This window comes from Anarrhichthys ocellatus, unplaced genomic scaffold (genome assembly GCF_004355925.1).
Source record: "Anarrhichthys ocellatus isolate YVR2014 unplaced genomic scaffold, GSC_Weel_1.0 scaffold33, whole genome shotgun sequence".
NCBI lineage: Eukaryota > Metazoa > Chordata > Actinopteri > Perciformes > Anarhichadidae > Anarrhichthys > Anarrhichthys ocellatus.
Genome location: NW_022280063.1, coordinates 2,085,130 through 2,112,761, shown reverse-complemented (window position 1 = coordinate 2,112,761; position 27,632 = coordinate 2,085,130). Strand labels below are relative to the sequence as shown.

The 27,632-nt window shown below is 41.0% G+C and overlaps 1 protein-coding gene across 3 annotated transcripts in view; it reads left to right on the top strand.

Annotated features, from left to right (window-relative positions):
- The window catches only part of LOC116393422 (chemokine-like protein TAFA-5), a 117,728-nt gene that overhangs the window by 57,071 nt on the left and 33,025 nt on the right, over positions 1-27,632 (top strand). For all 3 annotated transcript variants that reach the window (XR_004213388.1, XM_031865754.1, XM_031865755.1), the window contains exon 2: positions 8,766-8,915. Coding sequence is in view for 2 of the 3 variants with exons in the window: in XM_031865754.1 (XP_031721614.1) it covers positions 8,766-8,915 (150 nt within the window). In the remaining variant the exon portion in view is untranslated. The remainder of the gene's footprint in view (positions 1-8,765; positions 8,916-27,632) is intronic.

Genomic DNA, 27,632 nt, shown 5'->3' with positions numbered 1-27,632 from the left:
GAGCTACAGAGCCTCTGTGACACCCCGATGCAGGAACATAAGTCCATTCCTCTTTTTATTTGACTGTGACTTGTGAGGCTTGCTGTGTTTTCCTCCTGGCCATCACTGTAAGCTCTGCATTCTTCTTCACGTCACGTTTTACTCCGAATCCAACATATCCCCACAACAATGAGTAAACCTTTTTGAGGTTGGGATAAAGACTTTGCTTCACAAAAAAAAAAAAGCTTTGTACGACTGATATTTTGTTGGCAAAGAGCCTGAGAGGTTGTAAATTGCGAATGTCCCGCCCCCTGCTGTGTGTCTCTGTGAGTCAGTGAGAATAAATGAAGAAGAAAGCAGGAAAATAGCAATTTTTTCGAGAAAAATGAAGCTCAAATGCAAAGAAAAAAACCTTAAAAGTGAAATGGCAACTACAGTTCAGCTAGCTATCTCCTACACATGCATGAAAGAATCTGTGCATAAGTTCACACACAACCATACACACACACACTTGCAGATGCTTCATTCTAGATTTGCAGACATACTGCAAGAGACGGCCCTTATCAGGAGCCTACAACGCTGTTTGACACACCTTGCCTCTGTCCCCCAAGGGTGTAGACGGGGAGAAATGATTGGGATTTCAGGTGTTCACCCAAAATCACAGCAACATTTAAGGGACTTCACCTTATCGTCATTGCCCTGTAGCATCCTCTGCGTGAGGGCAATGTGCTTAATTGCAGTGGATGAAGAGTTACTGGTATACATGTGTGTATGCACATATAAGCCCTTCAGTGAAACCAAGGGTTACCAGGGTCATTTGTTTTCCCTTCTCTGTCACCGTTATAATTGATGATCATTCATTGTTTCACGCCAAACACCCTGTTATTAAGCAGAGTTCATTATTCTAAAACACTAACGCGGGGGGATAGAGGGCGTCTCATGGGAAAGCACCGTTCTTTACGTACTTTACACAAGGTCACAGAAGGAGAAAGGGGCCATAGCTTCATTATGAAAACCCTATTAAAGCTACACAGGGACTCATTTGAATTTATTTGAATGATGAGTCAATGCGGCTCAGACCCCTCTGTATTGTGAATGCAGTTGAATGAAAGCAAAGGCATCCCTAGGTCCTTAGTGAGATGGTGAGGGCTCCCAACTGGGGCTGATGTCATTGATTCATCTTTTGATTATCTTTGCAAGTAATCGATTGATTGCTTAAAGCAGCAAAAAGGTCATTTACAAGCTCCTTAGAGCCCAGGGTTCTCAAACTGCTTGTTTTGTCCAAATAACAGTCCAAATAACAGAAACTTTTTTTTTATAAATCAAGTGATCATTTGGTTGTGACTCTCATCTCTCATGCTCCCTGTGTCTTTATATACATCCATCCACTGCTACCTAACGAAGATAAAAACTGACAAAAAAAAAGGTTGTATACAAACCAGAGTCTGAAGCCATCACTCTGTAAAACTGTAGTCTACTTAGGCACAGCTTGGGTTGCAAACTTTCTCACTACCAGTGCTGGGCAAAAAAAAAACTAAACAAGAAAACATTTCAAGTGCAAAAGAGGGGCTTGACTCACCAGATCGTCCTTTTCCATGCATATGTTTTGCTGCAATTGACTGATTAAAGCAGTCCTTTGTCCTTTTGCACAGCCAGAGAGAAGTCCTTACATTCACATGTTTTGCTTTCCATTGTTTGTTGTAGCTGCACAGTTTCTTTTTCTTTTTTGCAGGTTTATACATATTTCCAAATGCTAAACCATCCGAACATTACGCAACTTTTCTTGCAGGAATTGGTGCATTTACTCAATACCTGCAACTGCATAGGGGGCCTGTAATTGGATGACAGTTGTCACTTGTTGCATGCTAAAATGTGCTAATTAGTATTTAACACACTGTAGTTGATATTTGGCATACACCACAAAGTTAAATCAAAACAGAAGCTCTGTGCCATCCTGTAGTGTTATGTGCTTACGTGCGTGCGTGTCAGGAAGATGGACTGAGGTCTATCTCGTGGTTATATTTGGCGTGTATATGCTGCATTTGTGCCGTCCATTCCTTTTTTAACTGCGTGTTTATGTTTTAGTGTGTGCATGTTTGTGATAGTGCTTCTCTGTGCTTACCCAAGCATTTTAGGAAAAGAAAAGAGGCAGAAAAGGAAAATCAAATCACTTTTCAGAGTGGCTCCACAAAGCAGAGCCGCAGACAAGCTTGCTTCACCCAAAATAGATCGTCCAGACCCCAGTTCTCTCTCTCTCTCTCTCTCCCTCCTCATGATGAGACAGTGCTCCCAATGAGAATTTCTCTGATTCATGGCAGCATAGGCAGGGTATTAATAATTTCAAGGCTGTGCTTTGCGATGAGTTTCTGGTCACTCTATCAGCGTTGGTGGGGGGAAAACGAATGTCTACTTTAAGTCGAGGCAGTGTGAAGTTTCATTCTTTCTAACGGCAATCTACTGCACGATTTAAGATGGTGGAACATTATTTTTTGCGTTATTTTTCATTTAATCATGATTTTTTTTTGCCAGTGTAGGTATTGCCCTTGTTCAAACAGGAATATGAGACGATCAATATCAATGTCGTACCTGCCAGTTTATTCAATATGAAGCCTTAACCATGCAGAAGCCGGTTAGCCTAGCAGACTATTTCTTCCTGCTCTCGACCAAAAGCTTAGTAAAAGCACACAACTTGTTTTACAGTTTATGTTATGTATCCCTAAAACAAAATGAGTGAGGTCAAGAGTCGTTAGAAGGCAGATTTTGTAACCTTCAGACAGAACCAGGCTAGCTGCTCCCCCTGTTTCCAGTCTGTAGGCTAGCTGGCTAAGCTACCTAGCTGCTAACTCAAGCTTAAAATTGAAAGAATAATACCACATTGACAATCTTCTCATCTAATTTGGCAAGAAATAAGGATATTTCCCAGAATGATCAAAACTAAAAAATGGATGTTGCAGGAAACACCAACAATTAAGCCACTGTTCTCACTCATCATGATTCATCAAATGCAACCTGTTCAGAATGTTTTCAAATCACTGAATCAAGGACATCTTCAAATCTCTTTTTCAATCACAGCCAAGGTCCAGACTCCAAATAAATTGCAGTCCGTGTAAGTGGCCCCCTTCATTGTTTCTGGACCTTAATCAACTCCCGCTGCTCGTTTTGGAGATTTCATTCAGTCCCTACATCATCTGACCACTCTTTTAATTTAAGCTGTAATTGTGTCGGCTCCGCTCTCCTTTCCGTTACACCGCATGCTGTTCAGCTGGCTCTTTCAGCCTCTGATTAGGGTTGTTTGAAGGATTCATTTAAAAACTAGCCTGTCAGGCCTCAGGGTAGAGGGATGACATCAAGGTTCTACTAATGCAGTGTTTGGATCCAAAATGCGATTTCAGACTCATAATCTTGGCGTCTGGACTCTCCTCTCTCATTCCGAACAGCTGTAGCGTGCTGGAGTGATATAGCATTTTAGTCTGGCAACGTCTAACATGTGCACACATGCACACTCTGTCCTCTCCAGTAGAACAGATGTAATGCTGGTTTCCAGCTACATCTAGCTGCCATGTAGTGTTCCGGGTTAAGCGGAGAATATGTGGAAAAGAACATTTTTGTTTGCAAGGCTTTAGCCATTACATACATCGTTTTTATGTTTCGAAAAAGGGCATGTCTTTGCGTTGGTATCCTTCCAATTCATATTGCCAAACACACACACATACACACACACACACGAGTCATTCAGCTCCTCAGAGACACCACGACAACATTGTTTGCTTAATACACAAATCAATATGTTATGTTTCAGCATTTAATGTTCTTCACCTTAAACTGCATATTTGTTGGCCCTGGCGGCGAGATCACAGTGCTCTAAGCATGCGTTAGCTGATGTAACAGCTTTTTTTGAAGGAAAAGAGTAACAGTAAATGGACCAAATCTTGAAAATATTTTATTTAAAGTATTTGTAAAGTACGACTTCCGAGTATAGAATTCAGATGAAAATACCTGGATTTTCCGTTGATCTTCCGCATTCATGGGGCCCGTAGAGCAAGTGCACTAAAGCGTTTCTTTTTACCCCGCCTCCTAGCCCTCGGTCTAGCCTAACTCTTAGGACCTAATACTTTAAATATGGGCTATTCATGTGTTCGTACAATGTAAGTTTATGGGAAAAAAGTATTTTTTGGCATCACCTGGTGATGGACCTGCAAATTGTAATTCCAGCGATTGCCACTATGTAAGAATTGCTTCAAAGTTTAGTGCTCTCCCTGGTGGCTTGAGATAAACTAGGAAAGCGTCCATGCCAGCGTGCACACATGTCCTAATGGTTAGCTAACGTTGATATGCCGTTATCAATATATTGTGTGGGGGGCAAGAAAGAGTGCTATCTTCCCCCTCAATGTTTGCTGAAGGAAGAATTTGTCATTAATGGGATCAAATGTTTTTAGCATTTCAGTATTGTTAAGCTAATAATGGTTATCTCAAATTAAACCCTGTAGCTTCCTTTTTCATACTAAAAGACAAAAATGTATTTTCAGTCTAAACTACATTTTTTGTTGATGAAAACCAAATGTCTAAAATGTTGTATTTTAATCAATAGACTGATCTGAAACTAACTCAAAACACTGTCTGGTATTTAAACTAGTATTTACTTTCACTTCAAGTACAATACATATAATTTATTGCTTCGAACCTGCTGTGTTGATTTACCGTCAGCAATTATTTCCTTGCTATTTTTTGGATGTGAGCCCTCACATGTCATATGTATGCTGCTACAAGCATTACTGTAAAAGATGAGGGCTTAATAAAAACCCATTCAGCAGTAAGCTTCATGGCAGAATGCAGTTTGTGTCGAATTTAGAAGGACACTAAGAAATACTTTGGAAATAGCTGCTTTTCGTGCAGCACAGTATGCAATCCCAGTTTGACTCCAGAACACTGCAGATTTCCAAAGGATCAACAAACACAGAAAAAAATACACCTACCCCCCCCTACCAAGCCCAAACCATACATTTTATAAATATCCAAGCATTTGATTCAGCAGATTGAGACTCTTCTGAAGCAGCCTTTGGTAGTATTGGGAAGTCTTGAGCAGCCAAAACAAGAATAATTAAAAAAAAATGAATGAAAAAGTGCTCCTAAAACAACAAGCTCTCAGCCTTCAGGGTAAAAGATACAAAAGGAAAGAAGAACTGTCATGTCTCTATCTGTGTTGTAGCTGTGCTGGACATTTGTCAAATGGCTGGGTATAGCAGAGCAATTGTAATGTGCTGAGGAGCGGGAGGAAGAATAATAAAGCACAGGAGCATGTCAATAACATTACGTTGTATTAAGCCATACGCTCTGCCACATGAATCCATCTTCTGCCACAGTCAGAGCTTTCATTTCACTCTAGAGTGGCCACACATACATTTTAATCAGCCATTTGGCTGGCCAAGCTGTCAGCTGCTCGACAACAGAAGCTGATAAGGGTGATGATAAATCATAGCGCTACTGGTACAAGCTTTGGGTTTGTTTCTGCGAACACCTGCCAGTTTTTGATTTTTCCCACTATTCACACGGGCTATTCCAGGAAATAGGATTACTGTTTCCTCTCTTTACAACCCAATTTCTTCACGGGATGACTGTGAAGAGATTGGTCCACATCTTGCATCTTTTGTGTAACATACTATGCAATTTTTATTCCGTGCAAAAATACAGAAGTTGTTTTTTTGGGGGCCAAATGCGTCTGCTGTCATGTTGTCTGGATACTGCCTTGTTGGAGCTGTGAATCCTGTAATATTTTCTAACCCTTTCTGCAGATCCCTCTAGGCCAACAGAAATAGGAATACTTTCTTGTGTTGTGGAGGTTCAGTTCGTCTTTTTGCTTTGTTTAATGGTGGCAATGTACGTGGTATCCCTGGCAAGGTCGCTCTGGAGGCTGAGCCACGGGGACGCTTGGAGCAATTTGCTTTAGAAAAGAAGGAATCGACTCTTGCTTTATTGGGGGGACTGAGCCCAGCATGTTCTCAAGTTCTCTCACATAATATTTGGCGAGACTGCAAAACACCTAGAATGCTTGCAGCTGAAACCAACTTGTTTGAAACTCTTAATTCTTTTTAGCGACTCTCTATTGACTTATTTCTCTCTCATCCAAAATACTCGATATTCAAACCCTAAATATTGAGTATAAGAAGGGCACAATGCGTTCATCCTGTTTGGGGAACTTGGGGAAGTTTTAAATACAATTTCACAATTTAGATTTTAAAGAATTGAGTTTCAACATTTGGAAGATGCAGTGATTTACAGCCGAGGTAGCATTAAGAATACGCTAATTGTGGACGTCAACCTGCTGAAATAATGAAATGCAACTTCCTCTCCTATGGACCTATGCACGCAATGCAGTTAGAGATGCAGCTAAAGTTTTTTTTATGAGACATAGCACAAAATGAGAAAACATTTTCGTCAGTCAGTGCAGCTGTATAAAAGACAACATACATTGCAAACAACAACATGAAAATGAAATTAATTCAGTTTCTCTGCAGCTAGCGCTGTGACAGTAGAAGCAAGGCCCCTGTTTGTTGTTTTCTTCACTCGATGGAGCTTATTAATTGCCAACATTTCATCAGAGAATCACAACGTCAAATCAGCTCAGTCTTTGAGCTTGTTGACTTCACACATGGTACCTCAGCGCCACAGCGATGCGCGCGACTACACAAGACATCCGAAAAAAGTCTTTTCAGCTTCTTGCAATGGAAGAGCTCCAAAGGAGAAGGAACTGACAAAGAGAGGAAGCAGGAAGAAGGGCAGCGAGGAGATGATCTGCAGAGATGGTGGGTGGGGCAGGATGCAGGAAGTAAACGCACGCGCACATACACACGTGAACAGATTCACATACGCACACAGGAGCTTACATGACAAGTCATTATCCGGCATCAGCCAGAGAAGACGGAAGAGTTGCAAGAGAGAGTTGAGTGTGAAGGCATGAAGGAGAAAAGCGCAAGCAATGTAAAGGAAGAAAGGGGGACGGAGGAAGAGGAGGAGAGCAGTGGAAAAGGGGTGGTGAAGGTGGGAGATTTGGTCTTGATCTCCCAAGTGCATGGCAGATTGGATTTAGTAGCATGCAGTCCTGAGCAAAGACATCACGTTATGACATATTTCAGGACCCCCCCTCCCCCCCCAAACAGGATGGGCAGTTGGAGCAGGATATAGTATATTATGTTACTGTGGTTGCATTAAGTTTGTAAAAAAAGAGCGTGTTTTTATAAACATTCACCCCTTTTAAATGGGTACATACTGTAAGCACACAGACTTTTTCTCCGTCAGTGGCCATGGCCGCTGCAGTGTGCAGATGAATCCTGATAGATCCCTATTACCCCGGGTGTGACCCCTCACAGCTCAGTTCATTAAGCCAAACACCCAAGCGTTCGCGACTCAAGTCCAGATTTAATCACAACTTCCACCCTCTTGCCAATCACAATTAGATCCTGATAAGCCTCTCCAGGATGGCACCCGAGGGCCTCCACACACAGACAAAGGTTAATTTGCGAGCAGCAAGGGCCCGGCTAGAAGGCCGAAGGTCACCTGATTGAATACATGGAGCATGTGTGTGTGTAAGATTGTGGGGGGGGGGGGCAGCAATTACATCAGTATTCATGTGTTTCATTCATGCCTAATGGGTTCTTTACCTTCAAAGAGGTGTGCTGAGAGGATGTGGCCCTTAATGAGAAATAACGTGTGGGTAGTCTTTAGGTAGCTGAAATTAAAAAAGCAATTTCCTCATTGTCTTTTAAAGTCCCTTCACACATGTAGTTCACACATCTGTGAGCTGCTCAATGCCACCGCAGTGTTCCTCTTTTGGCCTCTGACCACTTCCACGGGAACTGGGTTACCCACTGGGTTAGGGATTGTGGGTTCATTAAACCCTAAAGAACCCCTCGTCTTTTCTGGTAATTTAACCACCGTCCCAATGACGAAAATTAAATTCAGCCGTACCGAAGTCGGTGTGAACCATCAAAAGTTCAAAATAATATCCTTCTACTTTGGTATTGGCATCTTTAGTGGTTATTTGCATAAAAAAGATTCAATTCAAATAATAAGGAATCAAATGATTGTATTTTTATTTAAATATTTGCTTTGATAGCAAAAAAAGATCTTGGCATTAGTAGTTTTAATGATGTATTACGAGCTGCTTAACCGTAGTGTAAGGAAGTTAAAGATAATTGCCTCCCTTATATCTATTCTGCACTGCTGTGAAAACGTATCGTTCAAACAACCGTATTCGTTCGAGTTCCTTGGCAAAAAATAATTGAGATTACATCGGAACACATCATGATAACGTTGTAATTTACCTTTGCCCAATACTTTTTTTTTTTACCGCATAGAGCTTGAATTCTCATAATTAACTCAATGAATGGATACAAATGTCAATGGTTTTATCACAAAAGTGTAACTCACTCAAGATAATTAAGTGAATTTAGTGTGTAAATGCCACTTGTAGTTAAAATGGCCTAAAAGGTTAAGCAGAAGTTACATAGTCTTGCTTTAACGAGCATGATGTGTCTATTACTGTGGTTTATATGTTGAAAATAAGAATGAATGCTAAAGATAGTTGCAGTATATAACAATAGATAAAGTAGCTTACATCAACGTGTGCCAGAGAGTCCAAATTTGGTAATGTTTCAGCTGTGCTAATCAAGCTTCAAAGGTTTCAATGTGACAGAATACAAATTTAACAGAAGACACAGTGTAGTTTATTTTGCCCTGTTTATGATTGCATCTCTCTGACCTCGCATCCTGTGGTGCAATGTCATTTCCAGGCCAGCTGGCAGCGGGGACATGTGAGATTGTGACGCTGGACAGGGACAGCAGCCAACCACGGCGGACCATCGCCAGGCAGACGGCCCGCTGCGCCTGTAAGAAGGGCCAGATCGCTGGAACTACAAGAGCCAGACCCGCCTGTGTGGACGGTAAGAGGAGGAGGGTGGGGCAGGGGGATCCCAGATTAGCTGGCTCGCTTTAAGGGGCCACTTTAGTGAAAACTACTCAAACATGAGGATGTTTTCCCACGAGGCATGTCTGACTTTTACATTGAATTATGTCGCTGTTGAAGCACATGAAGTAAGTTTAATGTAAAATACGGTAACGGAATTGTTGCATCACGTCATCAGGGCAGTTAGGGTTTGGCTGTTTTGTAAGAAGAGGCTTAAGGTGGATAAACCTACAATGTGGAGCGGAGTGGATCACAGGGCTGTCTTTGTGATGTTAGTAAAGCCTGCAACAAATCAATTTACACTTGAATCATTTTAAAAAAGTGGTTGGAGGGGGGGTTTCTGAATCCCCCAGCAACAGCTCATATTTCATGGATTAGTCACACTATTTGTGTAGTCTTTTTTTGGACATTTTTCACTATTTTCTGACATTTTATAGACCAAACGATTAATTAAGAAAATAATCACAACAAAATTTGCAGATAATAAAGCCAAACTCGTAATGGGATTTAAATCTGCAATGCAAATTTACACAAAGAAGCAATTTCATCATTCTCCTAATTGATCTTAATTACTTGTAGTTTCAAGTATGTAAAGTAACACTTAAATTGTTAAGTTTCATTAAAATTATTCAAATTTTGAAGCGAGAAGCAAGAATCAAAAAAAATTATTTTGATTATTGTTCCTTTGTGTCAAGTGGAGGGAAATAATTAATTGTATCCGTGGCCTCCTCACATATATCTAGTGAGTAAAAGGTGCTTCTTGAGCCTTTGAGTCATTTTTCTAGTCACCATTCTGCTTCCGTGGCAGCTCAAAGAATCTTCAGAAGGGGTTGAACGATGCTGTGACTTCTGAGATTTCCTACATTTCTTCACGTCAATTTTCATTGCGGTCCCACTGCCTCTTCGGGTGCTTGTCACCGAGTCTTGTCTCTCACAAGATGCAACCTCCATCTTTGGGTGGGAGGGGAGGTTATTTGCACAGGTGAAGGCAGAATAAACAGCTACGATCGGCAGTGAACTGTACCTTTGGATGTCTTGTTTTGCCTGTGGTTCGACTGTGCCTTCACAGTTGTTTTTCCGAGCTTCCTATCCTCAGTGCGCTGTTTGACTGGTTTTGCCTGCAGATCATATGAGGAGGAAGTCTTTGTGTAAGTGGACTTGTACAGTTTTGTGTGGCAGGCACAGATGAGCACGACATTTGAGAGATTTTCTCCGAATTCAATTTCTTCCTTTGGCCAAACTGCTTCACACTGAGATTGGTGCACTCGGCCTTAGCCCTTTAAAGAACAATCTGATCTTGTAGACATGGCTCCATGCCCACCTGCACTGTGGAGTCACTTTGCTGTCCTTACGCATGCCTCAGTGAGTAAGTTGTATTGGTGCTGCATAAATCCACAGTATTCGGATGATATCAGGAGGTATTTGTCACAACGTGGGCTCCATGGAGAACTCTGGCATTTTGTGTGGGCTCGATACTCCTTTTTCTGAAGACAGCTTAATGCTTTAGCTACACAGGTGGACGGCAGTTGGTGACATTTGCATTCAACTACCACGAAAAAAAAAAATATATATAAATTGAATAAATTTGACAATTATAGCAGTATAGTTGTTTTCTCAATATATAGATGTACTATACAGAATAATGTGAACAACATTTACTAGTACTGTTATGAACTTGGGGCAAGGTGAGGCGAGTTTATTTGTGCACATTTCATTATGAAAAGCTATTCCAAGTGCTCGACATAATGCATTAAAAACACAGAACAAATGCAGCATAAAACATTAAAATGCAAATAAAACCATTTCCAAGTAATTGAAAAGATAAAACAGAGAAAAAGATAATAGACAGGTTATAATGATAGTGTTAATTTGGACTCTGGGAAGAGTTAGCAGACCACCAGATGACCTGAGAGGCCAAGAGGGTTTAAATGGTAGGAGATGGAGAATGGTCCGATAATTTAGACTTTTTTTTTTTTTTTTTAATGACTTACCTAAAAAACACAACCTTTTTATTGAACGTACATTTTTTAAAATCTGAGAAAATAAGGAACTCTAAATCTCATATGCAAGTCTATTTCACGAACAACAGTTGCCTCACACAGTCATTTAAATGTATTTTATTTTGAAGTATCTGGCATAAGTGGCTTAGTGGTTGTTTGCACTGCTGCCTTCAGCAGGGAGGCACTTGGATTGAATTTCGACCTGTGTAGGGTCTGCTGGGTTTACCCTGAGTGTTCCTGATTACTCCCACAGCTCAAAGACATACGAGTCGATTGGAGACCGTACAGTAGATCACTCATAGGTGTGAATTAATTAGCACAACTAATTGACACTGGGTGTGTGTGGGTGTAGTGGTGCATATATGCAATGCAGTTATACAGTGACTAACAACCTCTTTAAAAGGAGAATTTACAATATATTGTAAAAAATAATACATTTTAAAAATGTAGCCAATCATGTCACAATCTGTCATGGAATTTGTGTCTTTTGCCCCAACTGCAAATGCGTACATGCATATGTATGCACACAGAGGCACTTCTGTGTTAATGCATATTTTATGTCAGATAGTCATTTCCTCCCTTATAGTCACATTGTTCCCATAAAAAAAAAGACAGACCCTCACACTTTTATTGCTGTTCATAATATAATATCCCACAGCTTGATATTATTGCCATGCAAATCTGAAATGCTTGTTTCCACAAATGCAATCATATTTGTTTATTCAGACTCTGCTCACTTTGGGGGACATCATAAGAGAGCCAGAGCCAGAGAGAAAGCTGACATAAAAGGCCCCCAAACGCCACAAATGGGATTTCAATCAGTTTTAATCTACTTGAGTCCTTGAAGGTCTGGCTCTCTTGTTGTAATATGCCTTTGCTGTGGCCAACACGATCTGTGTCCTTCATGCTTCAGACTCTGCGTCCCGTGCATGCGGGATAATCCGCAGCTCCATCAGCGGACTCACCTGGCTTCCAGGACAGTATGTGGTAATGAAAACAGAGAGAGAGAGACCTGTAGTGACATTGATCCTGAAGTAGTCCCTGTTTGTTGTTGAGCATTTCCCATCTTCCCGTTGCCCTTTGTGTGTTTACTGCTTTGAGGAGGTAAAAATGGGAGATAAGCTGTCTACATGATAAGCTTTCTGTAGCTGCGCTGTTTGATGCGCGTGTCCGTAAAGGAGAGTAGCTTGGAAAATAGACAACAAAACCTTCACCGATCACATCTCTGCAGCATGGAATGCTGTCTTTTTCTGACCCTTTATTTTCTTTATTTTTCTTTCTCTTTCACTCACACACATTTGTTTCTCTCTGTTTTAACTGTATGTCTTCGATGGCTTTACACATTTGAGACCTATATGTCAGCCTAGTGTTGCATAAGTACACCCTCTCATTTGAAATGTTAAAAAGGCTCTTGGGCCTTTTTACCTCTGTGCTTGATGACTTTTAAGAGAGCTGATATTGATTCTTATTAGGAGGGTAAGGGGCTATTAGAGAAACAGAGAGTAGCCTACTTCTGCTGGCTGCAGGGAAGAGGGACAGATATGCAGAAGGGGGTAACTCCAGAGACATGTATAGGAGCTTGTTGAGGGTCAGTGGTGATAGCTCAGCGGGGAGTCCCCCGCCTGAGTTGAAGGTGTTTGCGTTTGGTCTCCTTTTGCTGGGATGCTGACATTGATGAAAGCCTCAAAGGCGACCATTTTTTGAGGGGCTTAAGCCCATGGATAAAACATTTAAAAAAAGAATGATACACTAACACGCATTGGTGGAAAACAACTAAGTACATTAGAGTACTGGAGTCAAAGGGAGGCTTAAAGTCTTAAACGCGTCCAGTGCTCTCCTCTCGCCCACCGGCGAAAGAGTCCGGTGGACCTTAGCTGCGAGCTCTGGGCGGCGATAGCATGTTTGGAAGCCGGACATCGTTAATGTGTACATACAACCCACATTGCAACAATACAAAGCCTGTTGAAAAGTACATGTCGGTCTTCTACTTTAGTACATTTAAAAGGCAAATATTGTACTTTTTACTACATGTATTTGCCAGCTTTAGTTACTATGTTGTCTAAGATTTTTCATAAAAAACACAAGATCTGCTACTAAAATAAATTTGAGTCTGCAAATTGATTTTTAAACTTGAATTAACTGAACTTTCTGGCCACTTGGGGGCAGCAGAAACATGTTGTGACATATGATCTTAGCATACAGTTGATTATTTACACATTCAGCAGTTAAGTAGCAACATTATCATTCATTTGAAGTCATGTTTCTGGCCACCTGGCGAATGTAATCCAATATTCACTCTCGATTAGCTCGATTGTTGGTCTCCACCAACTCCTGAGGGAAATATCTGGCTTTAAATGCGGCACTATGTTTAGCCGCTATACTCCCGAAGCTCAGCAGGTAGTGCACAGTTGGGTTTTCTATGAACTTTTTTTTGCTTTTGAAAACGACGCTGTCAGAGCAGAGTGAGTGAGCCAAAACAGTAAAACTGTTGGCTAGAAAACAAAAGCAATGAGCTGAGACACCCTACAGATTCAGAGTATTATTTTCATAAATATCACCCTTTTCACATTGTCACATTGTTTTTTACATTGTCATTTGATACATTGTTATTATGAAAATAGCAATCATAACAGCTTTGAATTCAAAAATTCTAACATTGCGGAAATAAGGTTTTGCCTGTTTTCAATGCAGTCTCAAGTGCAGTTTAATTTTTCATAATTCTTGAGCGGCAACCTACCTCAACTTTTCTCCTTCCACAGACTCTCCCTCTTTATAGCTTTTTATTTACAAATAATTGATGATTGAATAAATACTTTAATATTTGTTGCCGAGTAACTTTGTAAGCTTTTGTATGCAGGACTTTTGCTTGAAGTGGAGTATCTTCACAGCAAGGTTTTGTTACTTTTACTGAAATCTAGCAGTACTTCTTCCACCTCTGCTTACACATAACTCACATTGTCATATCTGTAAAGCTGCATTGCAAGCTATGAAAATGTCCCTCATCCTAGATGGACATCCCTGGGTAGCTTGCATATGAGGAATTGTTCCAGTGAATCAGGCAGTGATAGAGACAACAGTATGCGTCAGGCTCAGTCTCTGGGCTATTAGACAGTACCAGAGCTCCAATCATACTGCATCAGCCCACTGGTTTGATTTGATCCAGGGAGGAGCGGAGGGGGCTGCGGTCTGTTGGTGAAACATGTCATGTCAGCTCCGGGCAGCCAGTTAGCAAGCTAGCCGCTATACCGCGGCGCAGTCCAGAGGGACCAGGACTTGTAAAAAGATTGTCCAGTGGTGAATCTGTAATGTCACTTTCTCTTTCTTTTGGCCTTTTTCTTTCTGTTTTACACGCACGCAAATGTACGGCGCATTCTGAAGACTGATGACCATGGGCTTGTCAAAGAGAGAGGAGAGAGGAAGGGGGGAGAGGGCAGGCAGATGCGTGGCCGCAGCCCCGAGGTGGGTTGCTTCTCCTTGGGTGTGCTGGTTTGGAGGCTGTAGCCTCTAAACTGGAGCGGGACACAAATCACATGGTGCTTTTTATATATAGGTCACACCCGAGGATACACAACCCCTATTTATTTAGCATCCTGTTATTTTCTCATTCACACTGGCGCTATCCACAGAATACCATTTTCCACTTGAGAAATCTCCAATTTATGTTTCAATATTGCTTAAATATCCAACCTGGAATAATAATAATATATTTCAGTTGCAGTTTGATTGCTTTTCTTGTGTTAGACAACTTTAAACCTTTGCTTTTAGCTTACAACTTATTCTAGCTGGAATCTTTATTTCTTAAATTCTCCCCTTATCAAAAATAATTTTGCAAGATGTGCAATATTGTAAAAAAAATGTTTTTGTTTTGGCATTAGTCTGTTGTAAATTGAACCAATATCTACAGAGTGTAAAATCATCTATCAGCATCCTGTCTCCTGTGATGTTGGGAGATGCTTTTAACAAATAACATGAATTGAAATAACTGCGGTTATCAGGCGATACAGAAAGATACGAAGAAATGAAAGACAATATATGACATAGAAGGCAAAATAACTAAATTTTGGCTGCAAGTGACTGATTTTAGTGTCACTGTATATACTGAAGTATAAATGTTATCTACGCCTGTAAGAGCTCAGATCTGATGGGACACTGTGGTATACACATAAACATGATGGTATAGGTTCAAAATAAAAGGAATTCTAAATCGAATAACTCTTTTTTTATATTCCCTTTGTGAATAAAGTGTCGGAGTGAGATGAAGAAAAGTGTGGCCGTGCTTCAAGGCAGTGATTTTTAAAGATTACATTTTTTACTGCTGGGTTTTCAATTTAGGAACTCCAAGAACTCAATATATGTTGCATTGGTCGAAAGCCCAAATTTGTTTCACTTTATTTTATGATCAGCAACTTTTTACATGTAAGTTTTTTTCCCCCCATTTCCAGTGGTGGGCATTTCATTTAAATAATGAAGGGAGGTTAAATGATATTTTTAGCAAAAAACAATTTGTGTTTAATTACAGTTTAGTTATGTTGCTTCATTTTTGGGTGGATTTTTCTGTTTTACACCATAGGACACAAGTCATTTGGCATCATCCCCTAACACTGTTGTTTCTTTTATTTGTTTTAATGCAGCAGGAGCTCTTAGAAACTGCTGTGCTTCCCCTTACACTCCCTGAACATTATTGAGGCAGATTGCTCCAACTGTCAAGCCGTCGTCTTTATACGGTGTTAGCGAGAACACAAATCAAAGTTCCAAAAGAGTTCCTGTGTGTGTGTGTGTGTGTGTGTGTGTGTGTGTGTGTGTGTGTGTGTTTTTTTTTTTTTTAATTCTTTTCACTCCTTCCCACTTTTTTGGGCACACTGAATTTTTGGAAATATGAATGCAGGTGCTCTCCCTCCAGAGTGACTGATATCAAAACAGCTTCTTTGTGGGTTTACACGCACAGAAATACTGAGCCAGTTTATGTTCTGCAGTATGACAAGCAGAAATATAATACAAAGAAAGCCGGTGTTTTTCCCCGCAGGGTGAAATAGCTGACGAGTGGTGCGCATTAGCACAAAAATATTGCAAAGTGTCTGCTCTGGCTTTCATTCGGTGGCAGAGTTACAGTAAGTTTTCCATCCATTAACCTTGCATTATGTCTCTTTACAGACTGAGCTAACACATCTCATCATGTCTCACTTAGATGCACGCAACTATTTTCTCAAAAGCAGATTGCTGCCTCTCCTTTATCTTTCAACTGATGGATGTTAATGCAGTCAAAGATTAATAAGTTGTCTGCAGGAGTAATTCCATATGCATACATTGACTGTAAATATTTAATAATCCCAGATGATATAGTTCACACAGATGCCATAACGCATCCAGGCGAGCCATTATGCTCTTTCTTAATGAAGCGGCATTACCCACACATCCCTTCTGCCCCGGAACCTATTGCACTCTGCGTTCATAAATCTACAGGCGCAAGGTGATGAAGTGGACCCAGGTGTTCCGAGGTTCTGAGTTGATGATAACGTCAGAGGTTATTGATGCCCCATTGTTGTGCATCTTGCTCTCTGTGTTTTATTATAATTATTCCGGGTCGGATTAAAAAGAGGGCCAGTAACGTTCTCTCGGAAAGTGCTTGATAAGCACATGTTAAGATGATAAAAAGCAGTTAAAGATGCTACCTGCTTCTTTCGTGCTTTTGTTCTGAAGCAGAAAGCTGGTTTCACCTAAGCAGTTGTGAGTCACTGGCGATTGAGAGGGTGTGTGTGTGTGTCTGGGAGGGGGGTAATTTATGTGTAATTCTTGCTGCATTCTGTGCTGATTTAATGCCAAATCATTCAGCTGAAGATCAACTCTGCACTAAGTGTTCATGAAGAGGGATGTTGGCTTGGTAGATTGACTTCATGTGCTGCGTCTGGCTTTCAAACGAGCCTTCAGGCCCTTGTGTTGAAGTATTACGGAGCTCTTCATAGAGCGGGTTTCTTCGCGAGGCCAGCGCACCAATCACTCGGTAAGCCCATCAGAGTCATCCCAACATCTCGGCCGCATAAATCCTCAAGAGCTAATATGTCTCAGCGCAACCGTCATTCACTCCTGCCTTGTCTTTTACATCCTCTCGGAACACACACACACACACAACACGGACATACATGCACTTATACTTGAAGAGGACAGAAAAAAATATGTATGTGAATACATTAAAAAGGCAGGTTCTCTCTTATTTGCTTAAGTCCATTTTCTGTCTTTATATCTGCATCATTGACGCCTCTTCAGCAGTTCAGGGCAGCGAGGAGACAGGCACAACCTTTTGGTTCTGCACACCGCAGTGCGCCTTCCTGAACGCCTGTCCCCCCCCCCCGTTCCCCACAGGTCCGCTCGCAGGCGCTGCCGTGGTTGATGGTCCGTGCTCTCAGCCTCTCCACCTCGCTGGTCTAATTGGAAGAGAAAAGTTCCTCCGCCGTGAACGCATGTCCAAGTGGCTATGTCTGCTCGCGAAGCTACCGGCTATGAACAATTAATTAATAATTACTGCTTCTGCAGACCCCCTCAGGGCAGAGGCTACAATTTAGAGCAGGAGGAGGGCATCAAGTAAATCTGTAGTAGTCTGACTATTGCCAAAACATTGTGTTTGCATAACGCTGCATAAGATCTCTTTTTTTCTATCTTTGTGACCAGTTGCTTGCATTGCCTGTAAATCCAACATTGCGGACACGAATGGTGTTCTGGCTTATTTAGGTTTCACTCTTTCCTCATATCAACGTGGCTGTTGTTGCTCATGCTCACATACCAGTACTTCTTTTCTTTCTTACAACTTGCTGTGGCTGTTGCTTCACATATGTATATTTATCAATTCAATGCCTGTTGTTTTTTCCATACGCACTGGTTTTGACTGAAAAAGAAGAGCATAAATGAAGAAAAAATGAAGGTCCAATTATAAGGAAAAATAATTTGAGAAAGTTGAACAAAAAATCTGAGAATATTTAATGAAATTAATTATGCAGTTGTAGTAGCATCTGTCATGCAGGTCACTCCAAGTAATGATAAAATAATGGTTACTTTGGCCATTTTCTAGCAAACTAAATTCTGCAGGCATGCTGTTTTTAGTTGGTCAGTCTTCAAATAAAATGCAGGAATCTTTTTACAATGGTGTTGGATAAAAAAAAAAGATTGATAATGTCAATATACTTGAGGCTAGCTCAAAGAACAAACTGAAAATAAACGGGACAACAAAAAATGCTGCCATCTTCGGTTTTCCAATCATTTCCTTGAATTCACCTCAGGGAAAAATGAAGTCACTTTGTGATCTACAAGCATTTCAGACATCATCAAGGATGCAATAGATGCTAGAATCTATCAGTGCAACACATTGATGTAAATATTTCCCCTTATGGCAAACATCAAGTTGTGATATGTAAAAAGGCAGCTTGTTCTTCAGTAATTCCCTGTATTTGTCTAAATGCCGATGTGTGACAATTTCGTTGGAACATGCCAACGCTGGATTGTAAAGCGTCTTTCATTGCCAGTTCTTGATGGAAGCTCGGGCGAGGTGGGCCAACCATCACTTGAGTCCTCTTGCCATTTGATTTCTGCTGTCGACAGAGGGGCTGCCAAGGAGGGCTGCGAATGTTCACTCATTCACTCACTCTTTCACAGCTCTGATCCAACCCACACGAGCCCATCTGGCGCTGAGAGAGAAAGTGCTTTCCCTTTTTAACCTCCATCTTTCATGAGGCGCTCATTTCATATGATGGGTGTCGGAGCCCCGCAGTGTACATCTCCTTCACTCTTCTGCACCCACTTATCTTCCTTTCATCTCTTCCTTTTGATTACAGATACTTTACTTTTTACTTTTTTTTTGTTTACGAGCCCAAAGGAATCAGATGGTCTGGGCCCTGTTTTTCTTCGATGCGTATGTGGACGAACGGACGTATGGATTCAGGGGACACAACGTGACAGATCCGGCAACATGATATTACAGCTTAGCTGGGAGTCAAGGGTCTATGCTAGCTTTGACTGCCAGGGACGTGAGGGGAAAGTCAATAGGAGAGGGAACAGAGGGTGATCTGCACTATTCAAGCCGTGCGGAAAAAGTTGCTATTCCAACATTGGCAACAATTGCCTACACTGCGAAGCAGCCCCAAAAAAAGGAAGAGGGACTTATCAAAGAGACGGTCTGACAATATCGATGAAGCGTTTCAGAGATTGAGAGAAAATGCTGCTACGTTTAGCCTTCTGCTAAACGTAGCCGGCTGTGGCTAGGTGATGGCAGCTCACGTCTGTGGTTAGCAGGAAGCTTAACTATTGGCAACATTTTCTCTCCATCCCTGAAATGTTTCTCCAATATTGTAGACATACAATATTGACATCGAATCACAGTATGTCAACTCAAACAGCTTCACAGTGCCACATTTTGCAAAGAAAATAGGAAGGTAATTCCCAAAGAATAGCCACAATCAACCACAATTAGGATGATGTTTGAAATGAAGGACTTGGAGTATACTCATCCAGGTTACTGCATATGCCCAGCTTTAAGATCATGCTGGCTAATTTTCAGCACACTTGGATGTGCCCTTTAACAATGGCAACAAACAAGCTCAACTGCATTGTTTTTACATATTTTTCAATGTCGTTGCTTGAAACATGAAGGGATTTGTGTGTATGTGTTTGATGCCTACAGTTGGATGTAATTTGGTGGTCTGTAGATGTAAATATAACACGGTTGTGATTATTCTTTATCTTCCTCATTAAAGCAGCAGAGGAACAGCTGCACCAGTACACTGGGCAACTAAAGAAGGGAGGCACTCTATTGTGACTGAAATGATAAAATGCATAATTAGGTAGTCAATGTTGTGCTCCATCTCTCTCTCTCTCTCTCTTCCCCTCGCTCTGTCTTGTGCTGATAGGTTCGACTCTGTGTTTCCGCTCCATTTTCAGAAATGATGTTGTTCATTAATGCAATGAAATTTCAGGGGCAGGGCCCTCTCTCTTTCTTGCTGCCGCATTTTGTCTTTGGTAATTTACCTTTATTGGCTGGCTTAGCAATTTCATCTGAACATGGGTTCATTCAATAATGTATGCGTCTTGTTGTTGTGTACCGTACCAAAGCCCACCTGTAATTGCCGTGCAGCTGGGTACACTCGGCCGGATGGATGCACCAGCTGAATGCGAGGACTCGGGTGTGTAAGGACAATGGAGAAAAAGAAAATAAAAGTAGAAGAGTGAAAGATTCTTTGACCTTTGTCTTCATCTGAAGACGTCTGAAAAAATGGCTGTCTATCAAATTATAATCAATTAAATGTATTGTTGTTGCACAATGTGTAAAATGTCAAGTACATTTATGACAATGTCCACAAACGATTATTTTCAGAGGGAAAGTATTGTAGACGATAGCAGGCTACATTGGTGGTCTTGCATTTTGACAGTCTTTACTGTATGCACACCTGCTGCAGTTCACTGGACTGCCATGATGGCTGCAGGTGACTAGCTTGCTCTTACTATCTCATAGTGATTATTACAGTCATATCTACCAGAGGGACAGACTGATGAAAGAGTGCAGAATGATCTGAGTTCTTGGTTTATTGACTGCTAGCACTTGTCATTAGAGGTGAAGCCGCAGGGGGCCACTGAATATTCTACTTTTGTCCCTGCCATGTAGCTAAGCTCAGGCTTGTCTGTTCTGAGACAGACAGCCGGGCTGGATGAATTAGTGTGTGGACTTCTTTTTGCTCTATCTCTACTGAAACAGATTATTTAACTGTGCTCTACTTAGATGAAGCATCCAGTACTTACTGGTCCATATTTAATATAAATTTGCATTTTTATACTTCTCTACGGATTACACAAACAAAATGTATGTTAACTATTGAGCTTCACAGGTACTGGTGGCTATATTTTGTCACCATTGGATGGTGCCAGTCAGCTTACAATCTTTATGCTAAGCTAAGCTAATCGACTGGTGGCTCCAGCTATGTAATGTACAGACCTGAGAGTGGTCTCAAACGTCTCACTTAACTCTTGGCAAAAAAGACGACGATCCCTTTGATATGTGTGTGTGTGTGTGTGTGTGTGTGTACTGTCCTGAAACCCAACTGCCGTCACCCTCTGCTCTCATCTAATTGTTCTGCAAAGCCCCGTGAGGCGGATTGTGGTCACAGTTGTCTTTGTCCTTGGGTTGGAGCACCACTGGCTCACCTTGCCAGTAACAAAAAAAAAAAGGAAGGAAAAAAGAGCCGTGCCTTCTGTTAAGTGCGCACGCACATAAAAAAAACGTGTGTGCACATATGCATGAGTGTGTCCCTCAGTAGGAGGACGGACATCATCATCCCCACCCTTCACACTACCCTGTCCGGGGGAACCTTTTAATCTCACTGTAAAAACAATAGAATAAAATCAGATGAATGAAGTAAAATAGAACCCCTCCCCCTGCTCCCTGTGCACCATCCTCGCCTGTCGCGCTGGGGCAATTTTTATAAGAGCTGGTTATGGGACATCACATGGCCAAAATAATATTAGTATGGTGGTGACAGGCATGTGAAGGCAAGATGAATCTAGGATAAAAATAAAGGCAAATGAATACAAATGGTGTCTCCTTCACCTCGAGGGGGGAATAAATCATATGTCGACTAATGTGGTGTGTTCTCTCTATGTCGCCGTCACACACACACACTCCCTCTTTCTCTCTCTCTCTTCCTCTGTTTTTTGTTGCCTCTCATTCTCCAGCTCACTTCATTTTATTAAGTTAGCTACAAAGTGTCCTTCTGTATTAATAGAGTGCTCAGAGAGGTGAGAGCAGAGCTATATACTGTAGGTATCAGAATGTCACTGTGGAGAAAGTAGGATGCCTGTATGTGATGCTTCAAGGGTATTTGTTTCCTCGATTTATTGTGCCTTCATGTTTACTGACGTGGTCCACTGGTAACTACAGAGCACACACGCACAAATAGACTACTCAAATGTCTGCTGAAGTGCTCTCCCGCTGTAGTGCTAGTGTGAGTAATTGAGTGCTTTTTAAAATAATTGAAACCGCAGTTTCCATTTTAGCAACAGAGCTGCCATCTTAACCTGGCCATCTACTGAAAGCTGTGTTTTCACTCATAGTGTGTATATGTTTTTGGAGGGATATTATATTGTGCAAGTATATTCTTCAAAGCATCCATGGATTCAGTTCACCTTATAAGCCTGAATAAACCCTTTAAAGCTAGAGTTTGTCTTTCCCTCAACGTCATTTCCAAGCAAGTTCCCCATCGGTATTGAGCGTGTATAAATATAAATAACTGGTTCGAATGGACAACAAAGGTTACGTTTATAGATTCTATGATTTCCACTGACGATTGACCAAAGGCAGAGTCCGTATCAGCATTTTTGTAGATATTATGTTAATCAGCCTAAACATGAATATAAAAAAAAAAACATTTTTTCTCAATTTCACTCCTGTATTTACCGCTCTTTACTTTTATAGTATCAACAACAGAACTTTCCTTCACTGGCTGGCACGTGCTTGCCAATTTGATGCCAATTTGTTCCCTTTTGTCACAAGTAATCCATGCAGTAATCCACACGATTCCCCATGTCCATCTGCGTGTGTTTCATTAATTCCATCAACTCCTTTCAGTCGTCCAGGTTGATGTTAGTGTGGATTAATGATCTCCCGACACCACTTTGAACATGCAAACATGGAGATAAGCCAACACATGACACAAACTAGCTGTGAGGCGATGCAAGGACAGGCTTGACACTCGGTCCGCTGACAGGTAAAAGGAGAGGCTACTGCAAAGAAGAGGGGACTGGAAAATGTGAAGTTTTATGAATGGATGATTCTTAAGAATGCATAACTGGTGTGGGTGAGGGTGTGTATTCGTCATGGCAATTGTGTGGATGCCACAAGGTTGTGACTTGTAATGAATGGGACAATGTGGGCTATAAATGAGGCCCATGTGAGCAATAATGTTTAGGCCCCTTTGTCTCCTATTTTGTGTCCACTTACAAATGTAGGCTAATGACCCTATAAGTTAAGTTACCTCATGGGCTAAATTCTCAGGACAATTTTTTTTTACCACTAAATCCCATCAAAAGCAGTTTGCTGCAGCAGCGAGCTAATGGTTGTGTGCCGTCTGTTAGCATTTTAAATCTTCCAACATAGTACAGATTTTGTTGTCATCAAGCACTCTGAGCAAAAGTCTTTTGGGACGCACGCAATTGACAATTTCAGGTCCAGCCCCAGTTGTTAACCACATTCGATCCATGTGGACATGTCAACACATGGAGATATTGGCTGGGTTTGAACACAAACGTCCCCGGAGAAGAAAATGTACACAATTCTAAAAAGAGGTGACCATAATAGCTAGACCCAGTGTGTTACCCCACAGGTTGGCGTATACATTTAAACAGTCATGAGTCGAAAATATTGATCACATCCAAGGTTACAAACTGTGAACCAAAGTTTTCTCTGAACCCATAAAATGCTGCAACTGCTACCTTTTTCCCTCACTGAAAAATGGATAAACTGTGGTGTAATGGGACTAGGCGAGACTGATTTCAGGGTGCAGAGGCCACGTCCCGATTGATAGATGGAAGAGGAAGAGGTAAAGCCTCACACCAGGTGATTGTGTGTTGCATGCGCACCCGCGGGCAAGCAAACCTTGCTCCCCGCAAATCTCTCTGAGTCTTAACTGAGGCCAGAGGTTTGGTCCCAAAGGGAACAACACTTTGTGTGAGCACTTACCGTGGATACAGCACTTTAAAGGCCAGGGCAGTTGAAATGTGTTGTGTACCCAAATGGATTTTTGTCAAATACTGATTTTATACTCTCTATTCACAGAAAATGTTGATACTACGTATGATTCATTTAAACATATGAACCCATGGTTTGTATCAGGACGTCCATAGTCCTAATATTTGACGGATTCAAGAATCATTTTTTTGTCATGATGCAACCCTGTGTTGTAGCTCATTTGCTTCACAAGAAGAGGAAAAAATGACAAACAAAACAAAACCAGTGGAGGTCCATTCCTGTAGTGCATTTTTGATATTTCATCAGGAGAAACAGCAACAACAAAACAATTCTTTGGGAAAATTGGCCGACACAAATTCAGCATCAGGGAAACAATGTCTATCAGCTTTGACTTTGTTTGAGCACCAAGCAACATTGATGAAAACACAGTCTGTGTCCTCTCATCCCACCGGAGTCCTGTGCTCTGTCCAGCAGTCTGCCTATCAAGTGCAGTTTGATCCGGTATGCAATGATGGAGCCAGGTCTCTGTAAATATGTGGGCACAACAGTCAACCTCTTGTTGCTAAGTTAGCCTGAGTTTTCTAGCCAGGAGCAGATTGGGTGGTTGAATAGCCTTAGGTCCTTGTTGGGTTAGCTTAGCTTCCATCTCGGCTCCCTTTCCTCCTGGGGCAGTCTACTCAGTTCTCCGTGGTCGGCCATGGGCTCAAGATCCGCTCTTGACTAATTCATCCAATCCCCACGCTTCCATGTGTCATATGCCATTAGAAAAAAATCATAGAAAATTAATTTACATTATTCTCTGCAGCCATTATGAACATTTTCTATTTCGTGGTATGGAGGAAAGCAGGACCTCAGGACACAGTCCTGTTGGTTTTCATTCTCCTATCAGGGATCATTTTACAACTGGGATGTCAGGTGAATGCAATTAATGCTCATAGGCTAAAAATAAGCAGTATTCTTTTGTGTCTTGAAAGCCAGGATTGAGAGCCATAATTGCCATAAAATTGAGCCAATTTTCCTTGAAATTGTAGCTGGTGCCACTCAATATAAAAACAGTGTGGGGAAGGCTGCCAATGTTCTTGGCAATGGTCGTTGTAACTCTTACTTTCTAGTTGTATGTGGTAATGATTAATTGGTGTCAATCACTGACATTTAGGCTTACAAAATAATCTAGAGAAGGTGATTTCTGAAGAGTACTTTTTGGATGTGGTGTCAATGTAAAAGGAGGTTAGAAAACTGGCACTGCAGAAACTTCTTGTCTCAGTTTATATCAGAGTGAATTGAGAGATCCTTGGCACTCCTGCCACTTTCAGGCACACAGGGCCAAATGTGTTTGCTTCCATAGCTACTACATTATATGAAAGAGCACACACTTTCCTACATTTTGATGCTACAGTTATACATGAAAGGTGTAAATTGAGGGAATGAGAGCAAGTTAAATATACATTTTTTAAGAAATATTTTAAAGCTCCTCTCCACTCTAGCTTTGATGTCACTTACTCTGGCTCTGAACACTTCACACACACAAACGTGAAAATAAAAGATGGTTATTATAACTAAGCTGCACAGAAGGTTAAATATTTTTTTAAAGTTTTAATGGGATATAAAAGTGTATAAAAGTTGTGCGATATTTGACATCAATGGAGTTTCTAGCTGACAGTATGAATGAGTAGAAAACATGTAATATTTCTGAATGTATGAATGACAAAAGTATATTGAAAATTGTTCTCGAGTGCCCAAAAAAAATGCAATGTAGAAATAATAAAGAGCGGAAAAACATAATGTGCTTCCAGGATTCACACTCAATCGTTGCCAAAAATTAAATTCCACGTTGCTTTGGGAACAAAAATATGTCGTTCCTGCTATTTGTTGAGCAAGTATGCCAAGGTGACAATTATCTAAAATTGTCCTCTGCTTTTTTTTTCTTTTCTTCAAATAAAAGAATGGCAGCACCAGCATTCCAATAAGCTCTTAAAAAGGAGCACCATCTAGATGGGTCTTTAGTCTGTAAATGGTTGAAAAGTAAATCCCACTCACAAATCAGCCGTCAACCTCAACAGCTACAAGACAGCACAGACAAAGTATTCACCAAGCCCTGTGCAATTAGAAAATGGATCAATAACTCTTGCATCTCCTCTTATCTAACCATGCTTAGCATGTACACACACACACATATTCGTGTACTTCTATCCTTGTGAGGACCCACTATTGATGATATTCATTTTATATATCCTTGCCATACCCTTTTATCACCGCTACATGCTTAATTTATGCTAAACATAACCTTATCCAAAAGACATTCAGTTTGAAGATCTGAAAAATAAATAAAGGTCCTCACACGAATAGAAAGTACAGGAATATACTCACACAAACATATATGTAGACATTATTATATGGAGTCCAGCTGTGTAGGATGGAGCAAATGAGCCAGCCAATTACCCTACCCCTTCATCATTGGCACTAATTACACTCATTAATATTAACAAGCATATTTGCATACTGACAGAATGTATCCTATTAATGAGCCACGTATGCATGTTGGAGGCGGCAGAGAGGACAAGGGACAAAGGTCCCTGAAACTAAAAACAAAAGAAGTTTATTCACGCAGGTGTGTGTTTATACACTCTGTCCATCCCTTCAGTGTTTTGTATAATAATTGTAATGTTATTTAAATATTATTTTTTTAAATGTTGCATGATGCTCCTATAAATTATTTGGAAAAACTATAGAGGCACACTGAACTAATAATCAAGGATCCACTCTTGGAAGCAAAATCAACCCACTCAAATGTTCTGTGTTGACTTAAACTTCGGTGAAGTTTGACACGCTAACTTGATCAATGGCAAACTGTCTTGAGACTGCGGATCTATGAGGGGACAGAGAGCCTGAGGGTCCAAAATAGAAGAAGCTATAGCTTTGCTGTGTTGCACCATTCACTTTTATTTAACCTCCTCTGACTAAAAGCTATTTGCGGATGGTTACGAGATAGGAGACGATGGTACGAATGCATTGCTTCAGTAAACTGTTATGGCTAAAGCTAATGAGTTTAGCTTGGGGAGCTTTGTTTTTCGAAACAAAATGGTATGCGACGGTGAACACAACTTTACGGGGAAGTAAACAGAATATATATATATATGAAATAGAAAAGCAAGTTACGGGTTAGCTCACCAGTTCATAAACTAGCCCTGCAAGTAATAACTATGTCACCAGGCTTCCAGCTCAAACTATGTTGCGTGGCTGGAAGAATGCCACTTTGTAACCAGAGCTTGATAATTTGTCAAACTAGTGCGGACAATACTTGACGAAACTAAACTGAACTAAAAGTCAACGCCGACCTATTTTAAGTTACTTTATGTAAAATGACTACGTTGCTTACATAATCTAGCCTACTTAACTATTACAAACCTACTTATTGTTACCCTAACCACAAACTTTTCCTGAACCTAATCAAGTAGTACTGTTGCCAAAACCCAACCATTTAAAAATGTAAGTTTATTTGAAAAGAAATTGACATGTGCTAAACTGACGCTAGAGGGGTACACCTAGAGGAGTAGTTTAAAGCATCGGACCACCGACCAAGCTGTGGAAATGTATTGAGACCACACAGTGTGGTTTTAAAACAGATTGTGATCAAACATGAAAATACCGTAACATTTTGAAAAACATACTGTAAGGTGTTGATATTGAATCCACCAGGACTTTACAGTTCACTTAGTGTGCGTGAGAGAGTGTGTGTCTGATTTTACTACTTGTGCATGGGTGCATGTGGATGTGCATAGAAAGTGTGACTCCTGTGGGAGACGAGATCATCTCCAGAGACAAGACCAAGTCAATATGGAGAGTAACACAGACCCCACAGGGAGCAGGCCACCAGAGGCCAGACGTATACCAACGGATAAAGATAGAGAGGGAAGGAGAAGAGATTTTACTGTGTGTGTGTGTGTGTGTGTGTGTGTGTGTGTGTGTGTGTGTGTGT